At 55.3% G+C, this 17,385-nt stretch overlaps 1 protein-coding gene across 13 annotated transcripts in view; it reads left to right on the forward strand.

Moving 5' to 3' along the window:
* The window catches only part of LIPE (lipase E, hormone sensitive type), a 46,344-nt gene that overhangs the window by 8,560 nt on the left and 20,399 nt on the right, over positions 1-17,385 (forward strand). For 5 of the 13 annotated variants that reach the window (XM_040657096.1, XM_040657101.1, XM_040657102.2 and 2 more), the window contains 3 exons: positions 1,959-2,104; positions 9,845-10,033; positions 16,624-16,918. In XM_040657096.1, the coding sequence (XP_040513030.1) occupies positions 1,959-2,104; positions 9,845-10,033; positions 16,624-16,918 (630 nt within the window). The remainder of the gene's footprint in view (positions 1-1,958; positions 2,105-9,844; positions 10,034-16,623; positions 16,919-17,385) is intronic. The other 8 variants (XM_040657104.2, XM_040657110.2, XM_040657103.2 and 5 more) reach the window with 3 other exon arrangements.

Raw genomic sequence — 17,385 nt, forward strand, 5'->3', positions numbered from 1 at the left:
TGTGTCCCTATGGGGTCTCTATATGTCTCTATGTGTCCCTATGGGTCTCTATGTGTCCATAAGGGGTCCCTATGTGTCCCTATTTGTCCCCATGTGTCCCCATGTGTCCCTACGTGTCCCTATGGGGTCTCTGTGTGTCCCCATGTGTCCCTATGTGTCTCTATAGGGTATCTATGTGTCCCTATGTGTCCCTATGTGTCCCTATGTGTCCCTATGGGTCCCTATGTGTCCCTATGGGTCTCTATGTGTCCCCATGTGTCCCTATGTGTCCCTATATGTCTTTATGGGTCCCTATGTGTCCTTATGTGTCCCCATGTGTCCCCACACCCCAATCCATCCCATAATGCCCGCAGGCGCGGCTGCCGGCTCGCTGTTTGCGGGGGGCCGCCTGGCTCTGTGTGTCCCTATGTGTCCCTATGTGTCCCTATGTGTCCCTATGTGTCCCTATGGGTCCCTATGTGTCCCTATGGGTCCCTATGTGTCCCTATGTGTCCCTATGGGGTCTCTATAGGTCTCTATGTGTCCCTATGTGTTCCTATGTGTCTCTATAGGGTCTGTGTGTGTCCCCATGTGTCCCCATGTGTCCCTATGGGTCTCTAAGTGTCCCTATGTGTCCCTCTGTGTCCCTATGGGGTCTCTATAGGTCTCTATGTGTCCCTATGGGTCCCCACATGTCCCTATGTGTCCCTATGGGTCTCTATGTGTCCCCATGTGTCCCCATGTGTCCCTATGTGTCCCTACGTGTCCCTATGTGTCCCTATGGGTCCCTATGGGTCCCTATGGGTCCCTATGTGTCCCTATATGTCTCTATGTGTCTCTATGTGTCCCTATATGTCTTTATGGGTCTCTATGTGTCCCTACGTGTCCCTATGTGTCCCTATGGGTCCCCATGTGTCCCTATGTGTCCCTATGCGGTCTCTATGTGTCCCTATGTGTCCCCATGTGTCCCTATGTGTCCCTATATGTCTTTATGGGTCTCTATGTGTCTCTATGTGTCCCTATGTGTCCCCATGTGTCCCTATACACCCCACACACCCCAATACCCCCCGTAATACCCCAATCCATCCCATAATGCCCGCAGGCGCGGCTGCCGGCTCGCTGTTTGCGGGGGGCCGCCTGGCTCTGTGTGTCCCTATGTGTCCCTATGTGTCCCTATGTGTCCCTATGGGTCCCTATGTGTCCCTATGTGTCCCTATGTGTCCCTATGTGTCCCTATGTGTCCCTATGTGTCCCTATGTGTCCCTATGGGTCCCTATGTGTCCCTATGTGTCCCTATGTGTCCCCTCACACCCCAATCCATCCCATAATGCCCGCAGGCGCGGCTGCCGGCTCGCTGTTTGCGGGGGGCCGCCTGGCTCTGTGTGTCCCCATGTGTCCCTATGGGTCCCTATGGGTCTCTATGTGTCCCTATGGGTCCCTATGTGTCCCTATGTGTCCCTATGTGTCCCTATGTGTCTCTATGTGTCCCCACGTGTCCCTATGTGTCCCCTCACACCCCAATCCATCCCATAATGCCCGCAGGCGCGGCTGCCGGCTCGCTGTTTGCGGGGGGCCGCCTGGCTCTGTGTGTCCCCATGTGTCCCTATGGGTCCCTATGTGTCTCTATGTGTCCCTATGGGTCCCTATGGGTCTCTATGTGTCCCTATGGGTCCCTATGTGTCCCTATGTGTCCCTATGTGTCCCTATGTGTCTCTATGTGTCCCCACGTGTCCCTATGTGTCCCCTCACACCCCAATCCATCCCATAATGCCCGCAGGCGCGGCTGCCGGCTCGCTGTTTGCGGGGGGCCGCCTGGCTCTGTGTGTCCCCATGTGTCCCTATGGGTCCCTATGGGTCTCTATGTGTCCCTATGGGTCCCTATGTGTCCCTATGTGTCCCTATGTGTCCCTATGTGTCCCTATGTGTCCCTATGTGTCCCTATGTGTCCCCACACCCCATCCATCCCATAATGCCCGCAGGCGCGGCTGCCGGCTCGCTGTTTGCGGGGGGCCGCCTGGCTTTGGACCCGGAGCTGCGCGGGGCGGAGTTTGAGCGGCTCACACAGCGCCTCGACGTGGGCTTCTGGAAGAGCTTCTGGGGGCTGACAGAGAGCCACCTGCTGGCCGTGAGTCTGCATCCCATAATAGGCCCATAGCCACCCCATAGGGACCCCATAGGGACCCCATAATGGGACCGAGAGCCACCTGCTGGCCGTGAGTCTGCATCCCATAATAGGCCCATAGCCACCCCATAGGGACCCCATAGGGACCCCATAATGGGACCGAGAGCCACCTGCTGGCCGTGAGTCTGCATCCCATAATAGGCCCATAGCCACCCCATAGGGACCCCATAGGGACCCCATAATGGGACCGAGAGCCACCTGCTGGCCGTGAGTCTGCATCCCATAATGAGCCCATAATGAGCCCATAGCCACCCCATAGGGACCCCATAGCCACCCCATAATGGGACCGAGAGCCACCTGCTGGCCGTGAGTCTGCAGCCCATAATGACCCCATAGTGACCCCATAGCCACCCCATAGGGACCCCATAATGGGACCGAGAGCCACCTGCTGGCCGTGAGTGTCCATCCCATAATGAGCCCATAGCCACCCCATAGGGACCCCATAGGGACCCCATAATGGGACCGAGAGCCACCTGCTGGCCGTGAGTCTGCATCCCATAATGACCCCATAGCCACACCATAGGGACCCCATAGGGACCCCATAGCCACCCCATAATGGGACCGAGAGCCACCTGCTGGCCGTGAGTGTCCATCCCATAATAGGCCCATAGCCACCCCATAGGGACCCCATAGGGACCCCATAATGGGACCGGGAGCCACCTGCTGGCCGTGAGTCTACATCCCATAATAGGCCCATAGCCACCCCATAGGGACCCCATAGGGACCCCATAATGGGACCGAGAGCCACCTGCTGGCCGTGAGTCTACATCCCATAATGACCCCATAGGGACCCCATAGGGACCCCATAGCCACCCCATAATTGGACCCCATAATGGGACCCCGTAATAGGACCGAGAGCCACCTGCTGGCCGTGAGTCTGCAGCCCATAATGAGCCCATAATGACCCCATAGGGACCCCATAGGGACCCCAAAGGGACCCCATAATGGGACCGAGAGCCACCTGCTGGCCGTGAGTCTACATCCCATAATGAGCCCATAATGAGCCCATAGCCACCCCATAGGGACCCCATAGGGACCCCATAATGGGACCGGGAGCCACCTGCTGGCCGTGAGTCTGCAGCCCATAATGACCCCATAGGGACCCCATAGGGACCCCATAGGGACCCCATAATGGGACAGAGAGCCACCTGCTGGCCGTGAGTCTGCATCCCATAATAGGCCCATAGCCACCCCATAGGGACCCCATAATGGGACCGAGAGCCACCTGCTGGCTGTGAGTCTGCATCCCATAATAGGCCCATAATGAGCCCATAGCCACCCCATAGGGACCCCATAGGGACCCCATAATGGGACCGAGAGCCACCTGCTGGCCGGGAGTCTGCATCCCATAATAGGCCCATAGCCACCCCATAGGGACCCCATAGGGACCCCATAATGGGACCGAGAGCCACCTGCTGGCCATGAGTCTGCATCCCATAATGAGCCCATAATGAGCCCATAGGGACCCCATAGGGACCCCATAATGGGACCGAGAGCCACCTGCTGGCCGTGAGTCTGCAGCCCATAATAGGCCCATAGGGACCCCATAGGGACCCCATAGGGACCCCATAATGGGACCGAGAGCCACCTGCTGGCCGTGAGTGTCCATCCCATAATAGGCCCATAGCCACCCCATAGGGACCCCATAGGGACCCCATAATGGGACCGAGAGCCACCTGCTGGCCGTGAGTGTCCATCCCATAATAGGCCCATAGCCACCCCATAGGGACCCCATAGGGACCCCATAATGGGACCGGGATCCACCTGCTGGCTGTGAGTCTGCATCCCATAATAGGCCCATAATGAGCCCATAGCCACCCCATAGGGACCCCATAGGGACCCCATAATGGGACCGAGAGCCACCTGCTGGCCGTGAGTCTGCATCCCATAATGAGCCCATAATGAGCCCATAGCCACCCCATAGGGACCCCATAGGGACCCCATAATGGGACAGAGAGCCACCTGCTGGCCGTGAGTCTGCATCCCATAATGAGCCCATAATGAGCCCATAGCCACCCCATAGGGACCCCATAGCCACCCCATAATGGGACCGAGAGCCACCTGCTGGCCGTGAGTCTGCAGCCCATAATGACCCCATAGTGACCCCATAGGGACCCCATAGGGACCCCATAATGGGACCGAGAGCCACCTGCTGGCCGTGAGTGTCCATCCCATAATAGGCCCATAGCCACCCCATAGGGACCCCATAGGGACCCCATAATGGGACCGAGAGCCACCTGCTGGCCGTGAGTCTGCATCCCATAATAGGCCCATAGCCACCCCATAGCCACCCCATAGGGACCCCATAATGGGACCGAGAGCCACCTGCTGGCCGTGAGTCTGCAGCCCATAATGACCCCATAGGGAGCCCATAGCCACCCCATAGGGACCCCATAATGGGACCGAGAGCCACCTGCTGGCCGTGAGTCTGCAGCCCATAATGACCCCATAGGGAGCCCATAGCCACCCCATAGGGACCCCATAATGGGACCGAGAGCCACCTGCTGGCCGTGAGTCTGCAGCCCATAATAGGCCCATAATGAGCCCATAGCCACCCCATAACGACCCCATAGGGACCCCATAATGGGAGCGAGAGCCACCTGCTGGCCGTGAGTCTGCATCCCATAATGAGCCCATAGGGACCCCATAACGACCCCATAGCCACCCCATAATGGGACCGAGAGCCACCTGCTGGCCGTGAGTCTGCATCCCATAATGACCCCATAGCCACCCCATAGGGACCCCATAGGGACCCCATAATGGGACCGGGAGCCAACTGCTGGTTGGGAGTCTGCAGCCCATAATGAGCCCATAGGGACCCCATAATGCGACCCCATAGCGACCCCATATGGGCCCGATAGGAACCCCATAATGGGACTGAGAGTCAACTGCTGGCTATGGGTGTCCATCCCATAATGACCCCATAGAGACCCCATAGGGACCCCATAATGGGACCGAGAGCCACCTGCTGGCCGTGAGTCTGCAGCCCATAATGACCCCATAGGGACCCCATAGGGACCCCATAGGGACCCCATAATGGGACTGGGAGCCAACTGCTGGCCGGGAGTGTGCATCCCATAATGACCCCATAGAGAACCCATATCGACCCCGTAGTGACCCCATAGCGACCCCATAACAACCCCATAGGGACCCCATAATGGGACCGAGAGCCAACTGCTGGTTGGGAGTGTGCATCCCATAATGAGCCCATAATGACCCCATAGCGACCCCATAGTGACCCCATAGCGACCCCATAGGGACCCCATAGGGACCCCATAGGGACCCCATAACGACCCCATAGCCACCCCATAGGGACCCCATAATGGGACCGAGAGCCACCTGCTGGCCGGGAGTCTGCATCCCATAATGAGCCCATAATGAGCCCATAGGGACCCCATAATGCGACCCCATAACGACCCCATAGGGACCCCATAATGGGACTGAGAGCCAACTGCTGACCGTGAGTCTGCAGCCCATAATAGGCCCATAGGGACCCCATAGGGACCCTATAGGGACCCCATAGACACCCCATAGCCACCCATAATGGGACTGAGAGCCACCTGCTGGCCGTGAGTCTGCAGCCCATAATGACCCCATAGTGACCCCATAAGGGCCCTATACGGACCCCATAGCGACCCCATAACGACCCCATAGGGACCCCATGTTATGAGGTTTCTATCTCCTATGTGGGATTATGGGGTTTTTTACATGGGATTATGGGGCTTCTCTCTCCTATATGGGATTAGGGGCGTTCCTATATGGGTTCTCGGGCTTCCTATATGGGATTATGAGCTTCCTATATGGGATTATGGGGTTCCTATATGTGACTATGGGGTTCCTATATGGGATTATGGGCTTCCTATATGGGATTATGGGCTTCCTATATGGGACTATGGGGTTCCTATATGGGATTATGGGCTTCCTATATGGGACTATGGGGTTCCTATATGGGATTATGAGCTTCCTATATGGGATTATGGGCTTCCTATATGTGACTATGGGGTTCCTATATGGGATTATGGGCTTCCTATATGGGATTATGGGCTTCCTATATGGGACTATGGAGTTCCTATATGGGATTATTGGCTTCCTATATGGGATTACGGGGTTCCTATATGGGATTGTGGGCTTCCTATATGGGATTATGGATTTCCTATATGGGACTATGGAGTTCCTATATGGGACTATGGGGTTCCTATGTGGGATTATGGGCTTCCTATATGGGACTATGGAGTTCCTATATGGGATTATGGGCTTCCTATATGGGACTATGGGGTTCCTATATGGGATTATGGGTTTCCTATATGGGACTATGGAGTTCCTATATGGGACTATGGGGTTCCTATGTGGGATTATGGGCTTCCTATATGGGACTATGGGGTTCCTATATGGGATTATGAGCTTCCTATATGGGATTATGGGCTTCCTATATGTGACTATGGGGTTCCTATATGGGATTATGGGCTTCCTATATGGGATTATGGGCTTCCTATATGGGACTATGGGGTTCCTATATGGGATTATGGGCTTCCTATATGGGACTATGGGGTTCCTATATGGGATTATGAGCTTCCTATATGGGATTATGGGCTTCCTATATGTGACTATGGGGTTCCTATATGGGATTATGGGCTTCCTATATGGGATTATGGGCTTCCTATATGGGACTATGGAGTTCCTATATGGGATTATTGGCTTCCTATATGGGATTACGGGGTTCCTATATGGGATTGTGGGCTTCCTATATGGGATTATGGATTTCCTATATGGGACTATGGAGTTCCTATATGGGACTATGGGGTTCCTATGTGGGATTATGGGCTTCCTATATGGGACTATGGAGTTCCTATATGGGATTATGGGCTTCCTATATGGGACTATGGGGTTCCTATATGGGATTATGGGTTTCCTATATGGGACTATGGAGTTCCTATATGGGACTATGGGGTTCCTATGTGGGATTATGGGCTTCCTATATGGGACTATGGAGTTCCTATATGGGATTATGGGCTTCCTATCTGGGACTATGGGGTTCCTATATGGGATTATGGGCTTCCTATATGGGATTGTGGGACTCCTACATGGAATTATGGGTCTTCTCTCTCCTTTATGGGATCATGGGGTTCCTATATGGGATTATGGGTTTTCTATATGGGATTACGGGACTTTTACATGTGATCTTGGGGTTTTTTTTCTCTGATATGGGATTATGGGATTTCTATATGGGATTATGGGTTTTCTATCTCCTATATAGATTTACAGGGGTTTTTATATGGTATTATCGGGCTTTCTATATGGGATTACGGGCTTCCCATATGGGATTATGGGGTTCCTATATGGGATTATAGGACTTTTACATGGAATTATGGGGCTTCTCCCTCCTATATGGGTTTACAGGGGTTCCTATATGGGATTATGGGGTTCCTATATGGGATTATGGGGTTCCTATATGGGATTGGGGACTCCTACATGCAATTATGGGTCCTCTCTCTCCTATATGGGATTATGGACTTTCTCTATATGGGATTATGGGGTTCCTGTATGGGATTATGGGACTTTTACGTGTGATTTTGGGGTTTCTCTCTCTGATATGGGATTATGGGATTTCTATATGGGATTATGGGTTTTCTATCTCCTATATAGATTTACGGGGGTTCTTATATGGCATTATGGGGTTTCCTATATGGGATTACGGGCTTCCTATATGGGATTATGGGGTTACTATATGGGATTGTGGGACTTCTACATGGAATTATGGGTCTTCTCTCTCCTATATGGGATTATGGGCTTCCTATATGGGATTATGGGCTTCCTATATGGGATTATGGGGGTTCCTACATTGGATTATGGGTCTTCTCTCTCCTATATGGGATTACGGGGTTCCTATATGGGATTATGGGCTTCCTACATGGGATTATGGGGTTCCTATATGGGATTTGGGGACTCCTACATGGAATTATGGGTCTTCTCTCTCCTATATGGGATTATGGGGTTCCTGTGTGGGATTATGGGACTTTTACGTGTGATTTTGGGGTTTATCTCTCTGATATGGGATTATGGGATTTCTATATGGGATTATGGGTTTTCTATATGGGATTATGGGGTTCCTATATGGGATTATGGGTTCCTATATGAGATTATGGGACTTTTTCATGGAATTATGGGGCTTCTCCCTCCTATATGGGATTATGGGGTTCCTATATGGGATTATGGGTCTTCTATCTCTTATATGGGTTAACAGGGGTTCTTATATGGCATTATGGGGGTTCCTATATGGGATTATGGGGTTCCTATATGGGATTACGGGCTTTTTATATGGGATTTTGGGGTTCCTATATGGGATTGTGGGACTTCTACATGGAATTATGGGGCTTCTCCCTCCTATATGGGATTATGGGGGTTCCTATATGGGATTATGGGCTTCCTATATGGGATTATAGGTCTTCTCTCTCCTATATGGGATTATGGGGTTCCTATATGGGACTATGGGCTTCCTATATGGGATTTTGGGACTCCTACATGGAATTATGGATCTTCTCTCTCCTATACTGGATTATGGGGGTTCCTATATGGGATTATGGGCTTCCTATATGGGATTACGGGCTTTTTATATGGGATTTTGGGGTTCCTATATGGGATTGTGGGACTTCTACATGGAATTATGGGGCTTCTCCCTCCTATACTGGATTATGGGGGTTCCTATATGGGATTATGGGCTTCCTATATGGGATTATGGGTCTTCTCTCTCCTATATGGGATTATGGGGTTTCTATATGGGACTATGCGCTTCCTATATGGGATTTTGGGACTCCTACATGGAATTATGGATCTTCTCTCTCCTATATGGGATTATGGGCTTCCTATATGGGATTATGGGCTTCCTATATGGGATTATGGGTTTCCTATATGGGATTATGGGCTTCCTATGTGGGAGTTTGGGACTCCTACATGGAATTATGGGGTTTCTCTCTCCTATATGGGATTATGGGGTTCCTATATAGGATTATGGGCTTCCTATATGGGATTATGGGTTTCCTATATGGGACTATGGGCTTCCTATATGGGATTATGGGGGTTCCTATATGGGATTATGGGCTTCCTATATGGGATTATGGGTCTTCTCTCTCCTATATGGGATTATGGGGTTTCTATATGGGACTATGCGCTTCCTATATGGGATTTTGGGACTCCTACATGGAATTATGGATCTTCTCTCTCCTATATGGGATTATGGGCTTCCTATATGGGATTATGGGCTTCCTATATGGGATTATGGGTTTCCTATATGGGATTATGGGCTTCCTATGTGGGAGTTTGGGACTCCTACATGGAATTATGGGGTTTCTCTCTCCTATATGGGATTATGGGGTTCCTATATAGGATTATGGGCTTCCTATATGGGATTATGGGTTTCCTATATGGGACTATGGGCTTCCTATATGGGATTATGGGTTTCCTATATGGGACTATGGGCTTTCTATATGGGATTTTGGGACTCCTACATGGAATTATGGATCTTCTCTCTCCTATATGGGATTATGGGCTTCCTATATGGGATTACGGGACTTTTACATGTAATTATGGGTCTTCTCTCTCCCAAATGGGATGACGGGGTCCCCATATGGGATTACGGCGCTCCCCCCGCCCCATATGGGGGTCCCTGACCCCATATCCCCCCCGCAGTCGGTGGCGGCGGTGACGTCCCCCCCTGTGGGGCTGTGCCGGGTCCTGGAAGTGCCCCCCGACCCCATAGAGCTGCCCCAGGTGGGGGGCGAACCCGGGGCCACCGTCACCATCCCCCCCCCCGTGGCTCACACCGGGCCCGGCCCCGTCCACATGAGGCTGCTGTCCTACCAGCTGCGAGAGGGGCAGGTACTGCCCCACAACTTGTGGGGTTTTATATGGGATTATGGGGTTTTATAAGGGATTATGGGGTTTTATATGGGATTATGGGGTTATATGTGGGATTATAGGGTTCTACGTGGGGATACGGGGTCGTTATGTGGGGTGATATGGGGCTGCTGTCCTACCAGCTGCGAGAGGGGCAGGTACTGCCCCACAACTTGTGGGGTTTTATATGGGATTATGGGGTTTTATATGGGATTATGGGGTTATATGTGGGTATATGGGGTTATATGGGGTTCTACATGGGGATATGGGGTCGTTATGTGGGGTGATCTGGGGCTGCTGTCCTACCAGGTGCGAGAGGGGCAGGTACTGCCCCACAACTTGTGGGGTTTTATATGGGATTATGGGGTTTTATATGGGATTATGGGGTTTTATATGGGATTATGGGGTTATATGTGGGTATATGGGGTTATATGGGGTTCTACATGGGGATATGGGGCCGTTATGTGGGGAGATACGGGGCTGCTGTCCTACCAGCTGCGAGAGGGGCAGGTACTGCCCCACAACTTGTGGGGTTTCTATGGGATTACGGGGTTTTATATGGGATTATGGGGTTTTATATGGGATTATGGGGTTATACATGGGTATATGCGGTTATATGTGGGTATATGGGGTTCTACATGGGGATACGGGGCCATTATGTGGGGTTATGTGGGGTGATATGGGGCTGCTGTCCTACCAGCTGCGAGAGGGGCAAGTACTGCCCCACAACTTGTGGGGTTTCTATGGGATTACGGGGTTTTATATGGGATTATGGGGTTATATGGGGTTATATGGGGTTCTACATGGGGATATGGGGCCATTATGTGGGGTTATGTGGGGTGATCTGGGGCTGCTGTCCTACCAGCTGCGAGAGGAGCAGGTACTGCCCCAGAATTTGTGGGGTTTCTATGGCATTACGGGGTTTTATATGGGATTATGGGGTTATATGTGGGTATATGGGGTTATATGGGGTTCTACATGGGGTTATGGGGCCGTTATGTGGGGAGATACGGGGCTGCTGTCCTACCAGCTGCGAGAGGGGCAGGTACTGCCCCAGAATTTGTGGGGTTTCTATGGGATTACCGGGTTTTATATGGGATTATGGGGTTTTATATGGGATTATGGGGTTTTATATGGGATTATGGGGTTATATGGGGTTCTACGTGGGGATATGGGGCCGTTATGAGGGGTTATGTGGGGTGATCTGGGGCTGCTGTCCTACCAGGTGCGAGAGGGGCAGCTACTGCCCCACAACTTGTGGGGTTTTATATGGGATTATGGGGTTTTATATGGGATTATGGGGTTTTATATGGGTTTATAGGGTTATATGCGGGATTATGGGGTTATATGGGGTTCTACGTGGGGATATGGGGCCATTATGTGGGGTTATGTGGGGTGATCTGGGGCTGCTGTCCTACCAGGTGCGAGAGGGGCAGGTACTGCCCCACAACTTGTGGGGTTTTATATGGGATTACGGGGTTTTATATGGGATTATGGGGTTTTATATGGGATTATGGGGTTATATGCAGGACTATAGGGTTCTACGTGGGGATACGGGGTCGTTATGTGGGGTGATATGGGGCTGCTGTCCTACCAGCTGCGAGAGGGGCAGGTACTGCCCCAGAATTTGTGGGGTTTTTATGGGATTACGGGGTTTTATATGGGATTATGGGGTTTTATATGGGATTATGGGGTTATATGGGGTTCTACATGGGGATATGGGGCCATTATGTGGGGTTATGTGGGGAGATACGGGGCTGCTGTCCTACCAGCTGCGAGAGGGGCAGGTACTGCCCCAGAACTTGTGGGGTTTCTATGAGATTACGGGGTTTTATATGGGATTATGGGGTTTTATATGGGTTTATGGGGTTATATGCGGGATTATCGGGTTCTACGTGGGGATACGGGGTCGTTATGTGGGGTGATATGGGGCTGCTGTCCTATCAGCTGCGAGAGGGGCAGGTACTGCCCCAGAATTTGTGGGGTTTCTATGGGATTACGGGGTTTTATATGGGATTATGGGGTTTTATATAGGATTATGGGGTTATATGTGGGATTATGGGGTTCTACATGGGATATGGGGCCATTATGTGGGGTTATGTGGGTTGATATGGGGCTGCTGTCCTACCAGGTGCGAGAGGGGCAGGTACTGCCCCACAACTTGTGGGGTTTTATATGAGATTACGGGGTTTTATATGGGATTATGGGGTTATGTGTGGGATTATGGGATTATATGTGGGGGTGATGTGCGCTATGTGGGATTATATGGGGTGATACGGGATTATATGGGGTGGTATGGGATTATATGGGGTGGTATGGGATTATGTGGGGTGGTGTGGGATTATGTGGGGTGGTATGGGATTATATGGGATTGTGTGGGATTACGTGGAGCGATATGGGATTCCATGGGGAGGTATGGGATTATATGGGGTGATACGGGATTGTATGGGGTGGTATGGGATTATGTGAGGTGGTGTGGGATTATGTGGGGTGGTATGGGATTATGTGGGGTGGTATGGGATTATGTGGGGTGGTATGGGATTATATGGGGTGGTATGGGATTATGTGGGGTGGTATGGGATTATATGGGATTGTGTGGGATTACGTGGAGCGATATGGGATTCCATGGGGAGGTATGGGATTATATGGGGTGATACGGGATTGTATGGGGTGGTATGGGATTATGTGGGGTGGTATGGGATTATGTGGGGTGGTGTGGGATTATATGGGGTGGTATGGGATTATGTGAGGTGGTGTGGGATTATGTGGGGTGGTATGGGATTATATGGGATTGTGTGGGATTACGTGGAGCAATACGGGATTCCATGGGGAGGTATGGGATTATATGGGGTGATACGGGATTGTATGGGGTGGTATGGGATTATGTGGGGTGGTATGGGATTATGTGGGGTGGTGTGGGATTATGTGGGGTGGTATGGGATTATATGGGATTGTGTGGGATTACGTGGAGCGATATGGGATTCCATGGGGAGGTATGGGATTATATGGGGCGCTATGGGACGATATGAGGGATATGAGATTCTATGGGGAGATTCCCCCCCACATCCCTCATCCCCCCCACCCCCCTCCGTCCTCCACCCCCAATTCCCCCCCAAATCCCCCCTTACCCCCAAATCCCCCCTTCTCCCCCAATTCCCCCATTTCCTCCCCCATTCCCCCCCCACTCCCCCCTTTATCCCCCCCATTCCCCATTAAGCCCCCAATCCCCCCTCTTCCCCCCCCCACTCCCCCCATTTCCTCCCCCTTTCCCCCCCAAACCCCCCTTTATCCCCCCATTCCCCCATTAAGCCCCCAATCCCCCCTCTTCCCCCCCACTGCCCCCATTTCCTCCCCCAATTCCCCCCCAATCCCCCCTTACCCCCCCATTCCCCATTAACCCCCCCAAATCCCCCTTCCCCCCCAATCCCCCATTTCCTCCCCCAATTCCCCCCTCCCACCCCATTTCCTCCCCCTTCCCCCCCCCTCCCCCCTTTATCCCCCCCAATTCCCCATCAACCCCCCCAAATCTCCCCTTCCCCCCCAATCCCCCCATTTCCTCCCCCAATTCCCCCCTCCCCTCCATTTCCTCCCCCTCCCCCCATCCCCCCCTTACCCCTCCCATATAACCCCCTCACTCCCCCCAATCCCCCCCCATTCCCCCTCTCTCCCCCCCAACGCCCCCTCCCCCCACCCCCCCCTTAACCCCCCCATATAACCCCCCATTCTCCCCCCCATTCCCCCATCACCTCCCCCATCCCCACTCCCCCCAATTCCTCCCCCAATTCCCCCCCAATCCCCCCCACTGCCCCCCAACGCCCCCTCCCTGCCCACTTAACTCCCCCAAAACCCCACTCTCCCCCTCCCCCCATTACATAACCCCCCCATATAAGCCTCACTCCACCCTTAAGCCCCCCAACCTCCCCCATCCCCACTCCCAATCCCCCCCACTCCCCCCCTCAACCCCCCCATATAACCCCCATTCTCCCCCCCCATTCCCCCCTCTCCTCCCCCATCCCCACTCCCCCCAATTCCTCCCCCAATTCCCTCCCAATCCCCCCCATCCCCCCCACCCCCCCCCTCACATAACCCCCCCATATAACCCCCCCACTCCCCTCCCCCCCCACATAACCCCCCCATATAACCTTCTCTCCCCCCAACCCCACTCTCCCCTCTCCCCGTTTATTCCCCCCCATATAACCCCCATTGCCCCCCACTCCCCTCTCCCCCCCCTTAACCCCCATCCCCCCCATCCCCCCCACTCCCCCCAACGCCCCCTCCCCCCTCCCAGCCCACTTAACCCCTCCACCCCCCCATTCCCCCCACCCCCCCCTCAACCCCCCATTCTCCCATCAACCCCCCACCCCCTCTTCCCCCCCCCACTTCTCCCATCCCCTCCCCCAATTACCCCCAATCCCCCCTTTATCCCCCCCCATTCCCCCATTAACCCCCCCAATTCCCCCCCAACCCCCCCAATTCCATCCTTCCCCCCCATCCCCCCCATTCCCTCCCCCACTCCGTCCTTAACCCCCCCAACCCCCCCCACTCCCCTCCCCCCTCACATAACCCCCCCATATAACCCCCACTCCCCCCTTAACCCCCCCACCCCTCTCCCCCCCCACTTACCGCCCCATTCCCCCCCACGTTCCCCCTCCCCCCCCACATAACCCCCCCATATAACCCTCTCTGCCCCCCAACCCCACTCTCCCCTCTCCCCGTTTATTCCCCCCCCCTATAGCCCCCATTCCCCCCCACTCCCCTCCCCCCCTTACATAACCCCCCCATATAACCCCCACTCCCCCCTTTAAGCCCCCCAACGCCCCTCCCAGCCGTCTTAACCCCCCCATATAACCCCCATTCTGCCCCCTTAACCCCCCCCAACCCCCCCATTCCCCCTCTCTCCCCCCCAACTCCCCCTCCCCCCCACCCCCCCTTACCCCCCACATATAATCCCCTCTCTCCCCCCCAACCCCACTCCCCACTCCCCCCCCTTAACCCCCCCAACCCCTCCCATTCCCCCATCACCTCCCCCCACCCCACTCCCCCCCACCCCCCCCTTAACCCCCCATATAACCCCCCTTCTCCCCCCTTAAACCCCCCCAACCCCTCCCATTCCCCCTCTCTCCCCCCCAACACCCCCTCCCCCCCATCCCCCCCTTAACCCCCCCATATAACCCCCACTCCCCCCTTAACCCCCCCAACCCCCCCATTCCCCCTCTCTCCCCCCCAATCCCCCCTCCTCCCCCCCCTTAACCCCCCCCATATAACCCCCATTCTCCCCCCCAACCCCCCCATTCCCCCTCTCTCCCCCCCATTCTCCCCCCTCACCCCCCCCTTACCCCCCCCATATAACCCCCACTCCCCCCTTAACCCCCCCAAGCCCCCCATTCCCCCTCTCTCCCCCCAATCCCCCTCCCCCCCCCTTAACCCCTCCCATATAACCCCCATTCTCCCCCCCAACCCCCGCATTCCCCCTCTCTCCCCCCCAATCCCCCTCCCCCCCCATTACCCCCCCCATATAACCCCCATTCTCCCCCCTTAACCCCCCCCGACCCCCCCATTCCCCCTCTCTCCCCCCCAATCCCTCTACCCCCCCTTACCGCCCCCATACAACCCCCATTCTCCCCCCTTAGCCCCCCCAAGCCCCCCATTCTCCCTCTCTCCCCCCAATCCCCCACCCCCCCCTTAACCCCTCCCATATAATCCCCATTCTCCCCCCCAACCCCCCCATTCCCCCTCTCTCCCCCCAATCCCCCTCCACCCCCTTACCCCCCCCATATAACCCCCATTCTCCCCCCAACCCCCCCATTCCCCCTCTCTCCCCCCCAACACCCCTCCCCCCCCCATATAACCCCCATTCTCCCCCCCAACCCCCCCATTCCCCCTCTCTCCCCCCCAATCCCCCTCCCCCCCCATTACCCCCCCCATATAACCCCCACTCCCCCCTTAGCCCCCCCAACCCCCCCATTCCCCCTCTCTCCCCCCAATCCCCCCCCCATTCCCCCCCCCTTACCCCCCCCATATAACCCCCATTCTCCCCCCCAACCCTCCCATTCCCCCTCTCTCCCCCCCAATCCCCCCCCTTAACCCCCCCTTCCCCCCCTTCCCCCCCCATATAACCCCCATTCTCCCCCCCAACCCCCCATTCCCCCTCTCTCCCCCCCAATCCCCCTCCCCCCCCATTACCCCCCCCCATATAACCCCCACTCCCCCCTTAGCCCCCCCAACCCCGCCATTCCCCCTCTCTCCCCCCCAATCCCCCCCCTTAACCCCCCCTTCCCCCCCTTCCCCCCCCATATAACCCCCATTCTCCCCCCCAACCCCCCATTCCCCCTCTCTCCCCCCCAATCCCCCTCCCCCCCCATTACCCCCCCCATATAACCCCCACTCCCCCCTTAGCCCCCCCAACCCTGCCATTCCCCCTCTCTCCCCCCCAATCCCCCTCCCCCCCCCCTTACCCCCCCCATATAACCCCCATTCTCCCCCCCAACCCTCCCATTCCCCCTCTCTCCCCCCCAATCCCCCTCCCCCCCCCCTTCCCCCCCCCATATAACCCCCATTCTCCCCCCCATTAGGACAGCCCCACTCTCGCCGCCCTCTCCCGCCCGGATGGTTCCCGTTCCCCCCCCCGTTGGCGTCAGACCCCCCTTCTTCCCCCCTCCCCGGCCCTCCTGGTCCATTTCCACGGGGGGGGTTTTGTGGCTCAGACGTCGCTGTCCCACGAGCCCTACCTGAGGGGGTGGGCGCGGGATTTGGGGGTCCCCATCCTGTCCGTCGATTACTCCTTGGCCCCCGAAGCCCCATTCCCGAGGGCTCTCGAGGAGTGCTTCTACGCCTACTGCTGGGCTCTGCGCCACTGCCGCCTGCTGGGTGCGTCCGGGGGGGGAGAAGGGGGGGGTATGGGGTCGGATTGGGGTGGTATTGGGGCCATAGGGGGCAATACGGGGTGATATGGGGTCATGTTGGGGGGGTATGGTGTCGTATCGGGGTGGTATGGGGTCGTATTGGGGTGGTATGGGGGCAATAAGGGGCAATAAGGGGTGATATGGGGTCATGTTGGGGCAATAGGGGGCGATAAGGGGTGATATGGGGTCATGTTGGGGCAATAGGGGGCGATAAGGGGTGATATGGGGTCATGTTGGGGGGGTATGGGGTCGTATCGGGGTGGTATGGGGTCGTATCGGGGTGGTAGGGGGGCAATAGGGGGCGATAAGGGGTGCTATGGGGTCATGTTGAGGCAATAGGGGGTGATAAGGGGTGATATGGGGTCATGTTGGGGCAATGCGGGGTGATATTGGGGCAATAGGGGGTGATGTTGGGGCCATAGGGGGATATGG

This window comes from Gallus gallus, unplaced genomic scaffold, assembly GCF_016699485.2.
Source record: "Gallus gallus isolate bGalGal1 unplaced genomic scaffold, bGalGal1.mat.broiler.GRCg7b scaffold_45, whole genome shotgun sequence".
NCBI lineage: Eukaryota > Metazoa > Chordata > Aves > Galliformes > Phasianidae > Gallus > Gallus gallus.